Raw genomic sequence first — 21,468 nt, forward strand, 5'->3', positions numbered from 1 at the left:
AAACATGGGCATAAGCCCTCAGTTGTGCAGCCCTAAATGCCAAAAAGATCGCAAGTGAAAATGGCATGTTTGAAATGCAATCGGATTCTGAAATGGGAGTCCTGAAATATCTTAAAAGACTGGTCCCTTCCTTACAGACCCTCCCAGGTGTTAAGATCATCAGAGAGGTGAGAATGGACCAGGAGAGGGCATTTTCAGTGGAATTCCTTCCCCACAAAGGTGTATCTGGCTTTCCCCCTACACATCTTTTGGCCAGTGCTGAAGAGGCATCTCTTTGGCATCTGAGATGTGTGTTTTCAAGAGCCACCCAATTCCTGTGACGGCAATCTGTTTCAGCTGTGCTTAGTTTTTAATTCCAAATTGTAACCTGCTGTGGCACTTTCTGGTGAAGGCTAGTTAATAAATGCGATGACAATACTTTGATTAACATGGCAGGAAATGGAGCTAGGAAGCCTTCGGTTAACGTCTTGCCAAATTCCGAGGAATCCATCAGTTTGGATTCACGTTCAAACGCAGTGTGCCAGGAGGCAGGGTAGAAATAAAGATAAAACAGGCAGGAAAAACCTGCTTTGTCTTGTGTGTGGCTCATCTTAACACGCCAGCAATATGCTGCTTGTACGAGTGCTCATTCCATCTCAGGTGCTGTGAAAAGGAGCTAATTCTTCACAGCGGAAAGAGATCTGGGGTGTGGAAGACAAGAAGCAGAGGAACCTGAGCTGTAAACCTGTTCTTCCCAAATATAAAGCAAAAACAGCTTTGGTTCAGGACGTTGTTTTTGAGGCGCAGGATTTTTCTCCATGCCACCACCCTTTTGGCTCTGATACTTGGTTTATTGACCACCTTCAAGTCTTGGTCCTTCCTTGAAACACATCTAGTCTGTTGTGGGGCACTGCCGCTTTGATGCTCTGCAGTCGGGGCCGGCCCTAACATTAGGCAGAGAGACGGCGGCTGCCTCAGGTGGCAGATATTGAGGGGTAGAGACTGGACATAGCTCAAGATGAGCCCCACATGGCTTGCCCTCAGTGGAGGCTGGTCCTTGAGGGTATATGAGGCACTGCCCCCCCCCAACTCAACTGGGAGGAGTGCGGGGAGAAAAATGGTTGGCTCCGCCTCTCATTGGCTCTGGCTACACCTACAGTTGGCGTCCCTGCATTCCACCCTACCAGCCCCGATGGGCACCAGCCATCGCTGTGGGCACTCTCACCTTTTCTTGAGAAGCAAATGGGGGGAAATGTACTGGGATTTATTTTGGGGGGGGCGGGGCGGAAAGGAACAATGATAAGTCCATGTTCTTAGTAGCATAATGTTACTTCATGTGATTTATTTCGCCAGGACTTTTTTATTACTCTAACGATGCGGGAAAATATATTTATTTGCAATAATGAGAACCAGATTACTTGGTTCTGCCAGAACCCCTGTAAAAATTATAGTTAACATTCATGACCCAGCCATCGACAGAGATTTAATCCTTTGCTGGTATTTTGGGTCTTGCCTTCCTGTTCCCACCCGGCTTTTGCTGTCCAGATCCTTTCAAGAGAAACTAGTGGGTTCATCCGAAAAGCAATATGAAGTCTCCACCCCACAAGGGGACTTCCTGCTGTTTTTGTTTGTTTGTTGCTGACTTGTTGTGTCCCAGTGAGGCACGATGTTTCAGTCCAGCCACATGCAGAGGTCATTTCAGTATCCTGGAACCGCAGAACTGTAGAGTTGGAAGGGACCCTGAGGAATACAGGAATCTCAACAGGTGTTCAAAAACCTCCAAGGAAGGAACATCCACCACCTCTCATAGGAGTCTGTTCCACCGTCAAACAGCTCTTACCGTCAGAAAGTTCTTCCTGATGTTTATTCGGTGTGGTGTAGTGGTTAAGAGCGGTAGACTCATAATCTGGTGAACCGGGTTCGCTTCCCCGCTCCTCCACATGCAGCTGCTGGGTGACCTTGGGCTAGTCACACTTCTCTGAAGTCTCTCAGCCCCGCTCACCTCACAGAGTGTTTGTTGTGGGGGAGGAAGGGAAAGGAGAATGTTAGCCGCTTTGAGACTCCTTAGGGTAGTGATAAAGTGGGATATCAAATCCAAACTCTTCTTCTTTTTGGAACTTGAAGCCATTGGTTCGAGTCCTAGCCTGCAGAGCAGGAGAAAACAAGTTCTTGAGATATTTGAAGATGGCTATCGTATCGCCTCTCAACTCTCCTTTCCCCCCAGGCTAAACAGACCCAGCTCCCTCAACCGTTCCTCATACTAAGGCTAGGCTTCCAGACCCTTGATCATCTTGGTCGCCCTCCTCTGCACACGTTCCACCTTGTCCATATGAGTGGGTTGATTTGTCCTTCAAGGGCTCCACCTTGCAGACAATAATGTTATGTTTTTCCAAGGAGCACTTGAACAGTTACCCAACTGCAGTCTGGGGAGTGCCATAGATTGCACAACTGAAGTGAGGAATATGGGGCAGGAGGTGGTGAAGTGGAGTCATTTGGCGACTCTTCCATCAGCTGTAACACACTGGACTTCTCTTTCTGCTGTCCTGGGTCATGGGGGGAGAGAATGGGTCTGAGTCAGCAACGCACAGAGATAGAGAGTCCTTTGCTCCACTTCCTGTGGGGCTGAATGACTAATGTTTGTGTTTAGATGAATGGAACCTTTCAAAATCTGTAATGCCAGAGAGGATTAGCAATATACTCTCAGCCATAAAAGAGATGTGAAGCGTGCGGCATTCATAACCAAGTCCTCCCACTCTGGGGTGAGGCACGATGAGTCATTTGAAAATTTAAAGCCAGAGTATCTTTTTTTTCTTGGCCTGAATTAGGGTGACACCATTATCTCCACTGCTCTGTTCTTCCCAGATAATAAAAAAAACAATGGTTTGGGTTTTTTTTAACACTAATTCTGGATCTCTAGGGTATGGGGAGCATATAGCTAAACATTCAGTCAGGCCTAGAATTGCTGCAAAGTTGGTATCTAAAACACTAGCATTCCAGACTTCAATCTCAGAGACTCCAAAGATGACCATACTTTGTCCCGAAACTTCTCTGACAAAGAGCTTGAACAAAAAGGAATGTTGTTCAAATATGCTTTTATTCCCCCTCCAAATAATTTTTATTGGCTTTAATGTAAATACAAGAACAACATATAACCACAGTAACTTGTCCATTAAGTTTAATATGCAGTAGACAAGCAAGGTTTTTATTTATGCATTATAAAAGCATCTTCTGTCTCATTTATAAAGGAAACGAATGGATGCCAAGTCTTGCCAAAAGGGTCTATTCTTGAAGTGCCTTTAAATTACCCTTCTGTGGCGAATAAGGCATCCCGATAGAGCCATATTCCAAATATTATTTACCCAGATTTCAATGGGGATTTCTATAGGTTGTTTTTTTAATAAAAAAAGTATTTATACTTTTCAAGTTTATACATTTCACTAATTTTATACACTTCATTAATTTTACAATCATTTTGACATTTAAAAACTTGACTTCCTTCCCCTCTTTCTGTGGTTCCTTGAATTTATTTTTAATATATTCTGCATATCCAAATTAACCTATTTTGCTCATTTATTCATTTTCTTTAAATATATACTCTCATAAAACTGCAGGTTGTTTCCAGTATTGGGCAGCAGATAATAATAAAAATACTAAATCTCTGCATTTAAGGTTTATGAAAAGGGGATCTCACTGCATACAAATTCAAGTTGGGAAATTTACTTAGTACGTTATAAAGGGAGTGCGCATCACCCCTGACCACTGGTCCTGCTAGCTAGGGATGATGGGAGTTTGTAGTCCCAAAACACCTGGAGACCCAACCTGCCCTGGTGCTAGTGGGACAGGCTGAGCACCTTTCTGTTTTTCTCCAACCCACCAGACCCCCTATTTCTTTCCCCACTGTCCCTTCTTCCTCATATGACTTTGCCTCTTTCCAGATGATGATGGTGATGGTGATAATAATAATAATAATAATAATAATAATAATAATAATAATATACTTTATTATTTATACCCCACCCACTCTTGGAGGCTCCCAACAGAATAAAACATCAAACATCAAAAACTTCCCAATACAGAAGAATGAGGAAATCCCAACGAAAGAACAATGGCAAGAAAAATTGATGAGCTATGCAGAGTTGGCTAAATTGACATACAAACTGCGGGATAAGGACAACTGTGACTTTAAGGAAGAATGGGAACTTTTTACAAATTATTTAAAGAGACAACAAAATGAATTGGACTCCTTGGCAGGTTTTGAATAAACATACACAAATTGATTGGTTGAGAACATGATAGCTAGATAAGGCAAGGATAAGTATAATTTTATAACATGCAGAGAATAATATGTGGAGAAAAATCACAGAGGAGAGCTGAGGGAAGTCCCTGGTTGGGGGGGGGGGAGGGAGGGATGGAAAGGGGAAAAATAATGTATGTGATTATATGGTTTGTTATGTTGAAATTGCTTAATAAAAATATTTTTTTTAAAAAAAACAAACTTCCCAGTACAGGGCTTCCTTCAGATGTCTTCTAAAAGTCAGTTAGTTGTTTATTTCCTTGACATCTGATGGGAGGGCATTCCACAGGGAGGGCGCCACTACCAAAAAGGCCCTCTGCCTGGTTCCCTGTAGCTTCACTTCTCGCAGGGAGGGAACCACCAGAAGGCCCTCGGGACTGGACCTCAGTGTGTGGGCAGAGTGATGGGGGTGGAGATGCTCCTTCAGGTATACAGAGAACCAAAAGCAGCATGTTCACTGCCCTGCTCTCAGAGGTTACCAACAAGATTGAGGTTGTTCAACAAGACAGCTCAGTTGATAGAGCATGAGACTCTTAATCTTAGGTCATGGGTTCGAGTCCCACGCTGCGCAAAAAGATTCTGGCATTACAGTGGGTTGAACTAGATGACCCTTGTGGTCCCTTCCAGCTCTACAGTTCAATGATTCTAGTCTCCTCTCTCAGGACTTCCGGAGGCTTTCTCTCTCACCTGGAACCGGTTCGATGCCCTCCAGCCTCCAGATGTTTCCTGGGGCGGGGCGGGCGGGGCACCCCTCGCCTGGCGCGGCTGTGATGCATCTGGATGTTGGCACCGAAGGGGCGGGCGCAAGGAAGGAGTGGCGGGGCGGCTCCTTGACCCAAAGGAGAGTGATTTTAAAGACGGGGGTCGAAGAAACGGCAGAGGCGGCAAATCAGGACGTCGGACGGAGTGGGAGACCTTTAAACCGTTTTAAGAATCGTCCAGAAATCTGTACGGATTCTCGTACCGTCTGTGAAAGAGAGAGGCGAGAGTAGACGACGGGGTGGAAGCGAGGAGGATCAGCGGAAATCCGACGAAGGAACCGAGGGGAACAGAAAAAAGACGGGAGATACAGAGAGTGAGAGTGAGAGAGAGAAGGAAAGAAGAAAGGAAGGAAGGAAGGAAGGAAGGAAGTAGAGAAAGGTAATTTCTAGCCTTTTTTTTTTTAAAAGAATAACAGTGCTGCGCATACAGTAAAGAGCAAATAGATAAAAAGGGGAGAATTGAAAAATAGAAAAGTCAGAAGAGGAGGAGGAAAGAAAATAGAAGAAAAGTAGAAGAAAATAACTTTAAAACAGGAAAGGAAGGAGAGAGAAAGATAAATACATTTTCCAGGGCTGTGTAGGAAAGGCCTGAGATCCCCATGGCGGCCCCGACGGGAGTGGAGCACTTTGCCGAGGACCTGATCTGCTCCATCTGCCTGGAGCTCTTCCGGGACCCCGTGATGCTGGAATGCGGGCACAACTATTGCCAGCCTTGCATCGCCCGCTACTGGGCAGAGGTGCCCGGCGGAGGCGGCGGAGGCGGCAGCAGCAGCAGCAGCAGCAGCAGCGACGGGGAGGACGCGCCTCTGCCCACGTGCCCGGAGTGCCGCCGGGAGATCCCGGGGGGGAAATTCACGGCCAACCGCGTCCTGGGCCAGCTGGCGCGGAAGACCCTGGAGACTCTGTCCGCCCGGGCGAGCGACGAAGACGCCGAGCCCGACGGGCCGCTGGACGACGAAGTGCAGGGAGAGCTCCTCTTCTGCGCCGACGACGGCTGCCTAGTGAGGGCGCTGCAGCCTGATCACTGGGGGCACCAGTGCATCCCTTTGGACGGGGCTGTGGAGCGCTACAAGGTCGGTAGGCGGCGCTCAAGCATCCTATAGTGCTAGATCGTAGAATCCTAGAGTTGGGTTCCAGGGGTCATCTAGTCCAACCCCCTGAAATGCAGGAATCTCAGATAAAGCATGCAGGGTGGATCAGACTTCCCTCCAGCTGCCTTTGAATACTCAAATGTGGAAGAACTGTGGACTGGGTTCAGTTACTGAGCCTGAAAACAACCCCCTAGCTTCCAAACCCCCAGCCCAGGCTTTTATTAAACTGTGAGTCTTTGGGAGATCTTGAGGTTTAAAGGGGGGGAAATGGGCTAGATCTGGCACTCCTCTGCTTTTAGGCAATGATGCCTGTTACTTAACTGGCTTCCAAAAAATGGCAAGACAGCAGGGCTGAACTGGGTGGCTGTGGTGCTTCTGTTTATTCCACTGAGCGGGACCTTGGATTTATGCCCCAAACTTCTACCCTGTTGCACAACCGCCTGTTGTTGCTGGCTGCAGTAGCCCGTTGCGCCACTAGGGGGTGCCATGCCACTTCGCTACTTGCACTGCGTAGGACCGTCCAGTTTTCAGCTTCAGTCAATGCAACCAGAATTCTGCTTTGCCGGACGTTATAGCTTAATTTTTGCAGCTCAGCAAATTTGTATACCACCCTTCGTCTGTAGAGCTCAGAGTGGTACTCAACATAGATAGGAAAGAGCTGGCCTTTGGGTCTCTGAATATTAGCTTAATATGTGTGGGGAGTTTAAAGAAAGAAGAATAAGCTTCACGAAGCTTTTAAGCAATGAGTTCCTTACCTTTTGGTCTGATGTGTTGCAATCTCCATGGGGCTGTTCCACATGATTAATCTGAATGTGCAATTTATTCTATGATACCTATGATACCTGTGGGTCTCAGAGTGGAAGAATGGCTCACACATCACCTGACCATTACTCATTTTTGAGAAAAAAAGGATGCCTGTTACTTGAGCCTTGAGCTCAGTTTCGCAACTCTAGGCAACCAGTCTTTCCTAGATGTGATTCAGAGTTGCACATGATCATTTCAAGCTGCGTTAGCTGTATGTTTCCAAACATCTTCCCTAGCTGCGATGCCCTAGAGTCGGCTGCAATTCACCCAGTGGATCCCTTTAGTTTCAGGTCTGCAGGGCCTCTCAGGTACCTTGCCACTCTTTGGACTGCTTCCCTGACTTTCTTGGTTGGTGAGATGGTTTGCATTAACTCTGAGCCCTGGCACCTCTGGAGTGTGCATTGCCTTCTTGCTCAAGCTGTTGCAAGCGTCGATCACTTGTAGAGCCATGAAAATCAGGCGAGACTTCGCTATGTGCTGGGCAGTTGTAACTCAGGGTGATGGCTTCGTTAAACACACAGTTTAATAAATACACACTGCTAATCCAGGCTTCACTCAAAAAATGGCAGCGTCTGGTGAAAAGGAACATGCCAAATTTGGAAAGGGATGTGGGAAAAGAAAGGATTGCAGGCAATTTATTTTGAAGAGGGTGTCGTTCATGTTGCTGGAACCACTTCTAATTTAGTGTTGCCGTACGTCCGGAATCTCCCGGACAAAGACTTCATAAGCAGCATCTGGGTGGAAATCGCTGAATTGTCTGGGAAAATCAGGACGTATGGCAGCCCATGTCGGCAGTGTAGATTTTGGCGAATTGCATTAAAATTAAAGCTCAAAACATTGGCCAAAAACAAAACAAACAAACAAAACCTCTTTCACTTTTTGAAATATTGTCAGGTAGAAAGTCATGTTCCATTAATAACAAACTGGGTGTGTTTCTTTGAGAGGCGGAGCCCAGCATAAAGTTTATGTCTCCTCTAATGGCTGGTAAAGTGGGCTAATGTTGCTTTTTGGTTTTCCAGAAACTTCCCCCCAATTCCAAGCAAGCAAAAAATAAAACAAAACCCCCTAACCAGGCTATTGATCGCTGTGGCTAGTGGCAACCCTACATGAGCAGCAGTTGCCAATGTATTCTGATTGCCCTTTTGTGTTCATTCTTGCCATGTCTGTTTCCATGCAGGAGGTCCTAACAGCTGCTCAGGCGGTGCTGGAATCCAGAGCCCAGGCGGCGAAATCGCTGCAAGAGCAGAGTGCCCAGAAATTTCCAGAAATCTCTGTGAGTCCAAGCCTCTTTGATGCTTTCACCCTTGTTTCATGGAGCCAAGCTGCATGTTACTTTCAGCACACATGCTTTTGCTTTTTAATGTGCATTTAATGCTTGGTTTGAAGTGTAAGAAAACAGCAGAATCTATTCAGAAACATGTCTGAGAGGATGACATTAGATAAGACAGAACCTTAAAGCGCAATCGCATGTAATTTGGGTTCTAAACATTGACGGAGCATCTCCATCCCCATCATTCAGTCCAGACACTGAGGTCCAGCTCCGTGGGCCTTCTGGCAGTTCCCTCACTGCGAGAAGTGAGGTTACAGGGAACCAGGCAGAGGGCCTTCTCGGTAGTGGCGCCTACCCTGTGGAACCCTTCAGATGTCAAGGAAATAAACAACTATCTGACTTTTAGAAGACACCTGAAGGCAGCCCTGTTTAGGGAAGTTTTTAATGACTGATGTTTTATTGTGTTTTTGAAATTGTGTTGGGAGCCGCCCAGAGTGGCTGGGGAAACTCAGCCAGATGAGTGGGGTATAATAATAATAATAATAATAATAATAATAATAATAATAATAATTTATTATTTATTATTTATACCCCACCCATCTGGCTGAGTTTCCCCAGCCACTCTGGGTGGCTCCCAACCAAATATTAAAAACACAATACAGCATTAAACATTAAAAACTTCCCTAAACAGGGAATATTTATTATTAAACAGGGAATTATTATTATTATTAAAAATGCATGTAATGTTGCTGCTACTTCTAAATGAAGGAAAAAACAGCCTTGTGCATCCCAGTTCAGTCTGGTAGGGTAACACTTGGCCGCTGGCTTCCTCCCACAAACAGTCCCTTTTCTCTATGCACACTGGGGCTGCCAGATCAGAGCTGGTGTCCATCGCTCACACATCCTCCTTTCCTCACCATTGCTGTTCCTTCTCAAGGCCCAGCGCCTCCGCCTGGAGCAGCACCTCTCGGCCCAGTTCGCCGAGCTCCACCAGTGGCTCCAGGAGAAGGAGGCAGCGATGAGGAGGGAGATCCGGCGCGAGGAAGAGCTCCTCCTCAGCGAGCTGGAAAGGAACCAGCGCAACGGGCAGGAGCAAGTCCGCGCGGCTGAGGAACAAGCGGCCAAGATCCAGGCACGGCTGGAGGGGCAGCTGGACCCCGAAGCCTTCCTGAAGGTCAGTGCCTCTCTGAACAAATCTGTGGGGAGGGCATCATTTCTGGATTGCAGTCAGGTATGGTCTCCTAGAAGGGATGCAGGTGGCGCTGTGGGTTAAACCACAGAGCCTAGGACTCGCCGATCAGAAGGTCGGCGGTTCGAATCCCCGTGATGGGGTGAGCTCCTGTTGCTCAGTCCCTGCTCCTGCCAACCTAGCAGTTCAAAAGCACGTCAAAGTGCAAGTATGTAAATAGGTACCACTCCGGCGGGAAGGTCAACGGCGTTTCCATGCGCTGCTCTGGTTTGCCAGAAGCGGCTTAGTCATGATGGCCACATGACCCGGAAGCTGTACGCCGGCTCCCTCGGCCAATAAAGCGGGATGAGCGCCGCAACCCCAGAGTCGGCCACGACTGGACCTAAGGGTCAGGGGTCCCTTTACCTTTTTATGGTCTCCCAGAGGTACTCGAGATCCTGCACAAATCATGTAAACGAAATATGCTTGTGTCTCTTTGCTTATTATGATCGAGCAGAAGGTATGACAAATCTGTACCTGTGTAGAAAGGGGATGTAGGGGGACTGCCACCTGCAAAGGACGCGGATTAAGAGGTGGAAAGTGGAGCCAATGAAATCTGCACATCAGGTGTGCCTAGTTCCACCCAGCATTGTGGGTGCCTGGCACGTGTGTGTGATGTCACACGCGTGCGTGATGTCATATGTTGGTGCCGAAGCAGAAGGGCCTGATGGAGCCCCCTGTCATAGCGGAAGGGCCCGACTGAGTGCCCCGCCACAGCACCTTCTCAGTAGTGGCACCCGCCCTGTGGAACGCCCTCCCATCAGATGTCAAGGGATTAAACAACTACCGTATTTTTCGCCCTATAGGATGCACTTTTCCCTATCCAAAAATGAAGGGGAAATGTGTGTGAGTCCTATGGGGCGAATGCAGGCTTTCGCTGAAGCCTGGAGAGCGAGAGGGGTCGGTGTCCCCGGACCTGATCTGAAGGCGGGTGGCGGGGAGAAGAGCGCTTCTGCCCGCTGCCTGCCCCGCAAGCTCCGGGGACAGCTGGGAGGCGCAGCGCATCTTCCCGCTGTCTCCGGACCTGATCTGAAGGCGGGCGGCGGGGAGAAGAGCGCTTCTCCCCGCTGCCTGCCCCGCAAGCTCCAGGGACAGCTGGGAGGCGCAGCGCATCTTCCCGCTGCCTCCGGACCTGATCTGAAGGCGGGCGGCGGGGAGAAGAGCGCTTCTCCCTGCTGGCTGCCCCACAAGCTCCGGGGACAGCTGGGAGGCGCAGCGCGTCTTCCTGCTGTCCCCGGACCTGGTCTGAAGGCGGGCTGCGGGGAGAAGAGCGCTTCTCCCCGCTGCCTGCCCACAAGCGCCTGGGGGGGAAAATATTTTTTTTCCTTTATTTCCCCCCCAAAAAACTTGGTGCGTCCTATGGGCCGGTGCGTCCTATGGGGCGAAAAATACGGTATTTGCCTTTTAGAAGACATCCAAAGGCAGCCCTGCTTAGGGAAGCTTTTAATGTTTGAAGTTTTATTGCTTTGTTGTTGTTGTTATTATTAATAATATTCTATTGGGAGCTGCCCAGAGTGGCTGGGGAAACCCAGCCAGATGGGCTGGGTAAAAATAAAATAAAATAAAATAAAATAAAATGAAATAAAATAATTATTAGTTGCCCAGCCAGGCACCCACAGTAAAAAAATTGTGCGTGCCTCAGCACCCCTGATCAGCCAGAGATGGTGACTATGCTGCCAGTGATGCGAATTTGGAAGAACTGCAAACCCTTTCAGAGAAGGTGGGATTAATTATTATTAGTTATTAAATTTATAAACCCCCCTTCATCTTGGGGCGTTTCACAAGATAGAAATTCAGGATAAAAGCACAAAAACTTGAAACAAAACAACCCCCCCCCCACATTTTAAAGGCTGTAGAATATTAATCAGCTGAAGGCCTTTGTGAAGAGGAATGTTTTTGCCTGGTGCCTAAAGACGTATAACGAAGGCACCAGGTGAACCTACCTGAGTTAAAGTTCCATAACAAGCTGTAAACCACCGGAGCACTGGGTTGCTGAAAAGAAAGGGAGGTTCAACTGAAGTAATTTTTTAAAAGCTTTGAATGTGGGGGAAGGAAACCCCCATGGAATAAACCAGCTCCGCCACTGAAGCCAGCAAGAGGGTTTCCATTGCTGAGCAAGCCCTAGGCTACAGAAAGTCACCATGACTGCCTCAATTTATATAATCCGGCTGCAACACACAAGTCCAGTCATCATTTTGGATGAGGTCATGAGAAGCCTCGTGTGACAGGCAATTGCATTGCTAGCTTCCGTTAGACCAAGGGTGGATCACCTTTTTCTGATCAAGGACTGCATTTCCTTCTGGTGGGCGTGGCCAGGGGGCAAAAGTGGGCGGAGCAACAAATATGAATCTGTGCCTTTGTACAGCTGGTTTCACACCCCAAAAAGCTTGGAGAGCTACTTTTGGCCCCTTGCCCCTGAGGCCTGAGGTTTCGCACCCCTGCTTTAGACCTTGGCTGAGATATTACAACCAGTTTTGGGACGGCTTTGGGGTCCAAGATGGCCTCTCTCCATATGGGCTGGCCCATTTTCTGTGACCGTCATGGGGGGCCCAGCCCATGGTCCTGTCGAGAGGTATGGCCCGTGGGATGGTGTCATGAGGCAGGGCCTGCTTGGTGGTGGCTGTCCCGCTCATGGAACTTCCAGCCCTGGGGAAAGTTGGCTGTCCTCGTTGTTGACAACTGTTAAGTGTCTCTTGAAGATGCATTTAGTCATTCATTCAAACCTTTGGTACATAGACGCAGTGAGGAGTCCGTTAGCTTAAGTATTACCGTATTTACGGTGCCTGTAGCACCACACTTTTGAGTTTTGATATAGGTTTTAGCTACTATTTTAGCAATGGGTGTTATCGTGATTGTCATTTGTGATGGCTGCATGACACTCTGGGCTCCTGTGGGAGGAAGGTAGGAAACCCAAAAGGGTGATGAAAAATAATTTAAGATGTCCTGGTTTTAGCAGCTTCTGTGATATCCACGAAACTATATTCTAAATGGTCATTTCCCTTTTTCTTTTTTGCAGGACATCAAAGCCTTCACAGAAAAGTGAGTAGACCGTATGACTGAACCTCCAGCTTTTGTTCTTAACCCTCTCAGCAAACATGCATTTACTTGACTTCATCTGGGGATGCAACTGGAGCTGTACCAGCAATATTGTTAGAGGGTGGGACAGGGTCTTTTGTGGCTCCTGGATCTTCTGCCTCTCCTCATCACTTTTTAAAACGATTTTTAAAAAAACTCTGCTTCTCGATTTCTCTGTCTGCTGTTTGTTTTCCACTCATGATCTGTGATCCACAACTAGAACTCATTCCCTGCTAGATCAGGAATATAACACCAGTGCCTTTTGCATCGATTAATCCACAACTACTCCCGTGTTTGAATAATGTAGTATGACTCTTATTTAGGAGCTAAATGAGCATTAGTACAAAGAGCAGCACTTTCAGATCTGGCCACTAGGTGGAGATAAAGAGCAGCTTGTGTCACTGATAATGGATTCTACTTTATACGATCTTTCCCCTGTTCTTGCAGATATTGCCCTAGTGATGACAAAGGATCCACACTGCCTGTGGTCGCCCGTGAGTTCAGCCTGGGCCAGTTTAAGGGCCCTATTCAGTACATGGTGTGGAAGGAGATGCTGCCAGCTCTGAGACCTTGTAAGTATCGGAGCGGTGAGGATTTATTGCCACAACAGCTTGGCATAAACTGTTTCTGTGATGCTGTGGCAAAATCTGCCACTTGAGGCCAGAGCTGCTCTGCTGCCATAATAATAATAATAATAATAATAATAATAATAATAATAATAATAATTAATAATTTATACCCCGCCCATCTGGCTGGGTTTCCCTAGCCACTCTGGGCGGCTCCCAACCAAATATTAAAAACACAATACAGCATTAAACATTAAAAACTTCCCTAAACAGGGCTGCCTTCAGATGTCTTTTAAAAGTAAGATAGTTGCTTATTGCCTTGACATCTGAAGAGAAGGTCTTCCACAGGCCCTGAAGGTTCACTGTAACCTGCTTCCTGCAGTGAGGGAACCGCCAGAAGGCCCTCGGCGCTGGACCTCAGTGTCTTCATTCAACTGTTGTTTCATGCAGAGGAGCCAGTGTGGCATAGTAACTAGAGCAGCCCCTCCCCAAGCTGGTGCCCCTAGACTTTTTTGACTACAAGTCCCATCAACCCCAGGTAGAATGGTCAAAGGTCAGGGATGATGGGAGATGTAGAGCAACACTGTCCGGAGAGCACCAGCTGGGGAAGGTTGGGTTTTTGATTGGGACCAGGGATGCCCAGTTTCAAATTTATATTTGGCCCCAAAACATACTAAGCAGACTTCAGCCAGGTTCTGTTTCTGAGCATAACCTACCTCACAAGGTTGGGAGGACAAACAACAACAACAATAATTATTATTTATACCCCGCCCATCTGGCTGGGAAAACCAACAAAAGACTAAAATACAATAATTCATCAAATATTAAAAACTTCCCTAAACAGGGCTACCTTCAGGTGTCTTCTAAAAGTCAGATAGTTGTTTATTTCTTTGACATCTGATGGGAGGGCGTTCCACAGGGTGGGTGCCACTACCAAAAACGCCCTCTGCCTGGTTCCCTGTAACCTCACGTCTCTAAGTGAGGGAACCGCCAGAAGGCCCTCAGTGCTGAACCTCAGTGTCTGGGCAGAACGATGGGGGTGGAGATGCTCCTTCAGGTATACTGGGCCAAGGCCATTTAGGGCTTTAAAGGTCAGCCCAACACTCTGAATTGTGCTTGGAAACATACTGGGAACCAATGTAGGTCTTTCAGGACCGGTGTTATGTGGTCTCGGCAGCCACTCCCAGTCACCAGTCTGGCTGCCACTTTCTGGATTAGTTGTAGTTTCTGGGTCACCTTCAAAAGTAGCCCCACATAGAATGCATTGCAGTAGTCTAAGCAGGAGATAACTAGAGCATGCACCACTCTGGCGAGACAGTCTGTGGGTAGGTAGGGTGTCAGCCTGTATTCCAGATGGAGCTGGTAGACAGCTGCCCTGGACACAGAATTAACCTGTGCCTCCATGGACAGCTGTGAGTCCAAAATGACTCCCAGGCTGTGCACCTGGTCCTTCAGGGGCACAGTTACCCCATTCAGGATCAGGGAGTTCTCCACACCAGCCCACCCCCTGTCCTCCAAGAACAGTACTTCTGTCTTGTCAGGATTCAACCTCAATCTGTTAGCCGCCATCCATCCAAAAGTGTGTGTGTGTGTGTGTGTGTGTGTGTGTGTGTAATCTTGCATCTCTTTTGACCAATGCCCCATCTGAAGCAAACTGTGATAGCTGAGCTGGTAGAGCATGAGACCCTTAATTTCAGGATTGTGGGTTTGAGCCCCCAAAAAATCCTGCATTGCAGGGGGCTGGACTAGATGATCCATGGGGTCCCTTCCAATTTTACAGTTTTATGATTCTATGAAGTGCCATGCCTGCTCTTGTACCGAGTGCCAGCTGACGAAAGATCTCCAGTTAACACAACCGGTTTGTAGCTCGTGAAACCTGAGTTCTTTGTGTGGTTTAGGGTGGACATTAGAGAAGAGCAGGGCTGTATCTGAGGAGATAAAGAAATAAAGAACTACAAAACTTTTAGAAGAAATTTGAAGGACTTTAAACCTTTTTAAAAAGTTTGACGTTTTTATATGTGTCAGAAGCCACCCAGAGTGTCTGAGGCAACTCAGCCTGATGTGCAGGGTATAAATAATAATAATAATAATAATAATAATAATAATAATAATAATAATAATGTCTTTAACCCAGGCTTCCTCAACCTCGGCTCTCCAGATATTTTTTGCCTACAACTCCCATGATCCATAGATAGCAGGACCAGTGGCCAGGGATGATGGGAATTGTAGTCTCAAAACATCTGGAGGGACGAGGTTGAGGAAGCCTGCTTTAACCACTATGTGGCAGGCAGAAATTTAACAGGTTATGGCTTTTCAAGACTGGGACTATAATTACAGGAAAAGTTTCTCCTGTTGACATTGTGGCTATATCTACACATATAAAAAACCACGCCGTGAAAATGCTCTGCGAGAAACCATTGTAAAGCTCACAATTGAGAATATCACTGAGTTGCGATTTTAGCTCTACAGTCCCATTCGGTGTCACAGTGTTATAATGCTGCATTTTGACTAACGTAGCTGAGTCCTCTGTTTTGTTGTGTGTGGCCCCTGATTTATCACTGCGCCCTCTACCCTACTTGCCAAAGACAATACGAATTTGTATGTGAAGCAAAGGATATGCAGATACATGTCCTCTTTGTGTGAGAAGGGTGGTGTGCCTGATGCACATGCGGTGTGCTGGGCCCAGAAAATCCTTTTGGCATCTCTGAGGTAAAAACTGGACAGCCTGTTTAGTGTAGATATCTCCTGCAGCCAACATTTCTGAATGTAATGTAAGGTGTCGGTAACCATTATGCTGGTCGTATCCCAACAGCTCCCTGTCAAATCACCTTGGATCCTGCCACCAACCACCCCAACCTTGTGCTCTCCAAGGACCTTGATAGCGTTCGTCTTGAAGACAACCCTGAGGACGAGGTCCCTGACGGGCCTGAGAGGTTCAGCAAGTGCGTGTGTGTGCTGGGCTCTCAGGGTTTTACCTCAGGACGCCATTACTGGGAAGTAGAGGTGAGGAATAAAACCAGCTGGGACATTGGCGTGGCCAAGGAGTCCGTCAACAGGAAGGAAGCCAAAGTGAAAGTCAAGCCCAGCAATGGATTCTGGGCCATCTGGTTGAGGAACGGTAGTGAATACAAGGCCCTTGAGTCTCCCCCCAAGCTGCTGTCCCTCAAGGCCAAGCCCCAGAAAGTCGGGGTCTACCTGGACTACGAAGCGGGGCAGGTCTCCTTCTACGATGCCGACACCATGCTCCACATCTACACCTTTTCAGACATCTTCTCCGAGCGCCTCTACCCCATGTTCAGCCCTGGAGTCAACAAAGACGGGCTCAACGGCGAAGCCCTTCACCTTCTGTTCCCGCGGGCATAGCAAAGGCCGTATCTGGAAGTCCCATCAAGCCCCACCAGGACTCTGTTTCATTTGCGAACGGTCTTAATTTATGTTGAGTTGCTCGATCAGAGTGGACTTGGACCAGGTGGTGCCTGGCTAGGAAACCACTGGTGCCCCGTGCAAAGTTGCTCTGAGCTTCCCCAGGAAAGAATGAACACAATTCAAAGTGTTGGTGCTGACCTTTAAAGCTCTAAACGGCCTCGGCCCAGTATACCTGAAGCAGCGTCTCCACCCCCATCGCTCAGCCTGGGCACTGAGGTCCAGCACCGAGGGCCTTCTGGCGGTTCCCTCACTGCGAGAAGCAAAGTTACAGGGAACCAAGCAGAGGGCCTTATTGGTAGTGGTGCCCACCCTGTGGAAGACCCTCTCTTCAGATGTCAAGGAAATAAGGACTTTTAGAAGACATCTGAAGGCAGCTCTGTTTAGGGAAGTTTTTAATGTTTGATATTTTATTGCTTTATTGTTATTGTTATTATTATTATTATTCTGTTGGGAGCCACCCAGAGTGGCTGGGGAAATCCAGCCAGATGGGCAGGGTATAAATAATAAATCTTTATTATTATAAAGATATAATAGGAACTTTCATTGTTCTGGGTGTATCAGAACCTGGGGCACTGCCTTGAAGGAAATATTGTCACAGATAAGGCTAGTGATATAGGACGAGGGAGGGAGGGCAGAAAAGAGACCTGAAAGTAAATGATGAAGCTCTGGACAATATAAAGCGACAACTGACCTACGCACATGTTTTAGGAACCACACATCCACAATTTTGACTGAAGAGGTAGAGCAGCCAGAAGCTAAACATTTCAGTTCTGAAATGGGAACCACGGACTGTCAGATTTAGAGACACCAATTGATCCTCCCACTTTAGCAAAGAGGGGGAAACTTCTACACCAGGCTTCCTCAACCTCGGCCCTCCAGATGTTTTTGGCCTACAACTCCCATGATCCCTAGCTAGCAGGACCGGTGGTCAGGGATGATGGGAACTGTAGTCTCAAAACATCTGGAGGGCCGAGGTTGAGGAAGCCTGTTCTAAATGTACATGCAGGACACATTAAAGCCACATGACCTCAGCCTGGAGAGGGCAGCACCAACATCCCATAGCTTCAGCGAACGATGCCTTTCTGAACATCTCCAGAAGTGCCACCTTGACAACAGCATCATTTCATTTTTTATTTTAGCAGCAGAGGAAGGCAGAAGTTGAAACGTTTTGCCATTGGAATAAAATGTTTCTTGTTAATCACAGTGAGCACTGTGTGTGTGTGTGTTTGTGCAAAAGCGGATACAGTGGTACCTCGGTTTACATATGCTTCAGGTTACATACGCTTCAGGTTACAGACTCCACTAACCCAGAAATAGTGCTTCAGGTTAAGAACTTTGCTTCAGGATGAGAACAGAAATCATGTTCCAGCGGCAGCAGGAGGCCCCATTAGCTAAAGTGGTGCTTCATGTTAAGAACAGTTTCAGGTTAAGTACGGACCTCCGGAACGAATTAAGTACTTAACCCGAGGTACCACTGTACCCGCAAAGCCAGGATTAGTCTCCCTAGCTTACTCTCTGCCAAAGATATCAGCAACTCTGGAGCAGTGGTGGCTAACCTGCGGCCCATCCAGGTGTTTGAACTACAGCTCCCATCATCCCCAACTGTTGGCTTGTGCTGGCTGGGGCTGATGGGACATGGAGTCCAAGAACTTCCAGAAGTACAGAGGCGGCCCTCCTTTCTGGGCTGCTCAGATTCCTTTCTCCTCTTCTTGTAAACAGGATGAAGCGAAATGGTGTCCTCAGACAATTGCCAACAGCACAGCTTTGTCTGACAAGCATCTAAGGGAGCTGGAGGGCCAGATCCCTGCAGAAACTGTACCCAAAGAGACTTATTATACCTGGATGTTTCTGGGAAAGGGGGTGTGTGGGTCTACTGATGACGCCTCAGGGGAGGAAGAGGTGATGGTAGAAAGGTATCAGTCGGATCAGCCTGGAGGCTTCTCCTCAGATGATGGGTTGGGTCATGTTTTCAGAGGTGAGTGCAAGTTGTCTGTGTGTCTGAACAGGGAGGCTGTTGTTTAAATTTTAGCATCAGTGCACCTTTCTAAAGGCATTTGTGGCTCAGTTCTTCCTTGATCTGTTATATTTACATCTGCTCTTGGGAGGCATCAGTTTGGGTGTTGCTTGCTTGGATGCTTGGAAGACGTAAGAGCCGTTTTACTCCTTCCAGATTTCTGGAATAATTATGATGCATTCTGAAACAACACACATATAGCGCCCACTATAGTGCGATAGTCATTCACACAGAATTTTACAGGGAACCAACTCAAAATAAGAGAATAATGCTATATGCACAGTATCTGAGTGCAATAACGTTCAGCTTAAAAATCTTGCTTGAGGCAACCTGCTGCTGGACGGATGTTGCTGGACTTCAGTTCTCAGTACGTCAGGGATGATGGGATTTGTAATCCAACAACATCTGGAGAGCAACAGGTCCAAATGGCTTCCTTCAGCAGAACTTGCATTCTATAGTTCATTTGGAGATTAGTGTTTTCCCACGAATTGGTTTGGCATTGCAGGCAGCCTTGGCAAATGCTCCACTGAGTCACCCCCTAAGGCTGTAAAGTATGCATTGATTGATCAGTCAAAATTTGATTTCAAAACTTCATTTTGAGTTTTAAAGATTGCCTCAGAGTAATTCCAGTGTAGCAAGATCACCATGTGATAGTTCAAATATTAGGCAAGTTAACAGAAGCTAGGTTTATCCACAGCTGTTAGTCTTGGTTGCAAAACATGATCTCCACGTTTAGATGCAGTCTACTTCTGGAGAAGATCAGGTACTGGGGACAAACAATGCAGCTGAGCTGCTGTCTTCATGTCCTCCCTGTGAGTTTTCCAGAAGTATCAGCCAGCTCATTTTTGTAAACAGAAAAACGGATTAGCTCTGCCTTCACCATCCTGAAAACACCGACTGTCACATAGGATGATCAGAGGTCTTCCACAGGTCAGTTTTTCTGGGAAAGAAATGTCTTAGATGCCTTTTCCAGATTAGATGCCTGGTTAGTGAACAGTTTTGTTTCCCAAGGTGCAGGTACCGGGTTTTCCTTTGAGCAGTGGCAAAATGTGTTCTTGCATGAGGAAGATCCGCAGCATATTCAATTCATGGGATCCTTCAAAGTCCCCTCTGTTTTGCATTCATGTTTATTTGTGCCCATCGTGGTACTGCTGTGGTTATATGTGATGCTGCTCTCAATACTATTTGCTCCCACAAAAGTTTTGAAGAGGGCATGCTGCTTCGTTCCCAACCTTCGTACACCCCGTAACTTCCTGCTGAAATTCTGTGCGTGAATATTTTCTTCACCTTAGCTCCACACCACAACCCCATACATCTGACGCTAAAAGGGGGAACTTCCAAGTCGGAGTGTGTGTGTCAGATAAGTCGAAATTAAGTCCTGAAACCTTTGCTAGGGCTTATCCGCCTTTCCTCTGCTCTTTCCAGGCATGGCCCACACTTTAAAGCACAGCGTCCAAGCACCCTTTCCCTGCCACTCTGGTGCTTTCCCCGCAAAAACAACGCTCTTTAAAATTCAACCAGCACAAACAGCAACCCGCAGATAACCTGAATTGACATTTCCTCTGACTGAATGCTGAAGAGCAGGGGTTTTTTTGTGGGAAAAGCTCTGGAGCAAAAAACCACTTGGACACAGAACTTTGCTTGGACAGAGAGGCAAAGGCGAGTGTGGGTAAGCCCTGTGCTAAGCAATGGGAAGAGAACTGTAGATCATTTGCGACTGGCTAGCTTTCACCATCTATATCTCCGATCTTCTGCAGCTGAGTCATTCTCTATTGCGGTCCATGGGCAATCATTCTTCCCTGGTGAGCGAGTTCATCTTTGTCGGTTTCTCTGGGCTGCCGCAACTGCGAATGCTCCTTTTTGTGCTGGTCCTTTCCATGTACACTGTGTCACTTGCAGGGAATTCCATCATCACCACCGTGATCAAGTTAAACCCGGCCCTCCACACACCCATGTACTTCTTCTTGACGAACCTGTCGCTGTTGGAAATATGCTACACCACAGCCATTGTCCCCAAGATGCTGGCTAACCTGTTGTCGGAGAATGGGAGGATCTCTCTCTGGGGCTGCGCTACCCAGATGTACTTTTTCACCCTCTTTGGCATCACAGAATGCTGTCTCCTTGCTGCCATGGCTTACGACCGCTATGTGGCCATTTGCAACCCACTGCGGTACAGTGTTGTCATGAACCGAGGCGTCTGTGCCCAGCTCTCGGTGGCCTCGTGGTCGGTGGGAGTGATGGTTGGACTGGGTCAAACTAACTATGTCTTTAGCCTGACCTACTGCGGGCCCAACAGGATCAACCACTTCTTCTGTGACATCCCTCCTCTCCTGACGCTAGCATGTGGCGATACTTCAATGAACGTTGTTGCAGTCTATATGGTGGCTGTACTTTTCATCACGGCCCCTTTCCTTCTGATCCTCACGTCCTATGTATACATCATCACCTCAATTTTGAGGATGCCCTCAGCCGAGGGCAGGCGTAAGGCCTTCTCCACTTGCTCATCCCATCTCATCGTTGTGTCCCTGTTCTACGGTTCAGGCATCATTACGTACCTTAGGCCCAAATCCAGCTACTCAGCGTCAAGCGACAAGCTGCTGGCCTTGTTCTACACAGTTGTGACCTCCATGTTGAACCCCATAATCTACAGTTTGAGGAACAAGGAGGTCAAAGTGGCCTTGATGAAAACCATGGGTAGGAAACTGTGCTGTGTGGAATGTAAGAAGTGATCATTGCTGGAATGGTACCTCAGGGCACCACCCATATAATAAACCTTTGAATAAAACTTTTCTGACAGAAAACCTGTTTTCATCTAAATTCTTACCACACTTGCTGAGGACATGTGCCTCTAAATAGCCCCAAGCTGCTTCCCTGTGTTCAGGAAACATGAATACTAGAAGGAATTGAGCTCAAATGCTGGGTTAAGGCAGGGGCAGGGCAACCCAGATGCTGTGGGATTA

At 47.4% G+C, this 21,468-nt stretch overlaps 2 protein-coding genes across 2 annotated transcripts; both read left to right on the forward strand.

Moving 5' to 3' along the window:
* The first annotated feature begins 5,557 nt into the window (after nucleotides 1–5,557).
* Nucleotides 5,558–16,927, forward strand: LOC128400642 (zinc-binding protein A33-like). The gene is made up of 6 exons (XM_053362984.1): nucleotides 5,558–6,107; nucleotides 8,107–8,202; nucleotides 9,137–9,373; nucleotides 12,444–12,466; nucleotides 12,950–13,074; nucleotides 15,881–16,927. Exons 1-6 carry the CDS (start codon nucleotides 5,634–5,636, stop codon nucleotides 16,429–16,431), a joined length of 1,506 nt encoding a protein of 501 aa, XP_053218959.1. The 5' UTR covers nucleotides 5,558–5,633; the 3' UTR covers nucleotides 16,432–16,927.
* A 3,120-nt stretch (nucleotides 16,928–20,047) lies between these two features.
* Nucleotides 20,048–21,237, forward strand: LOC128400271 (olfactory receptor 10AG1-like). The gene has a single exon (XM_053362429.1). The coding sequence runs from the start codon at nucleotides 20,290–20,292 to the stop codon at nucleotides 21,235–21,237; it is 948 nt and encodes a 315-aa protein (XP_053218404.1). The 5' UTR covers nucleotides 20,048–20,289.
* Nucleotides 21,238–21,468: the final 231 nt, after the last annotated feature.

This window comes from Podarcis raffonei, chromosome 13 (assembly GCF_027172205.1).
Source record: "Podarcis raffonei isolate rPodRaf1 chromosome 13, rPodRaf1.pri, whole genome shotgun sequence".
NCBI lineage: Eukaryota > Metazoa > Chordata > Lepidosauria > Squamata > Lacertidae > Podarcis > Podarcis raffonei.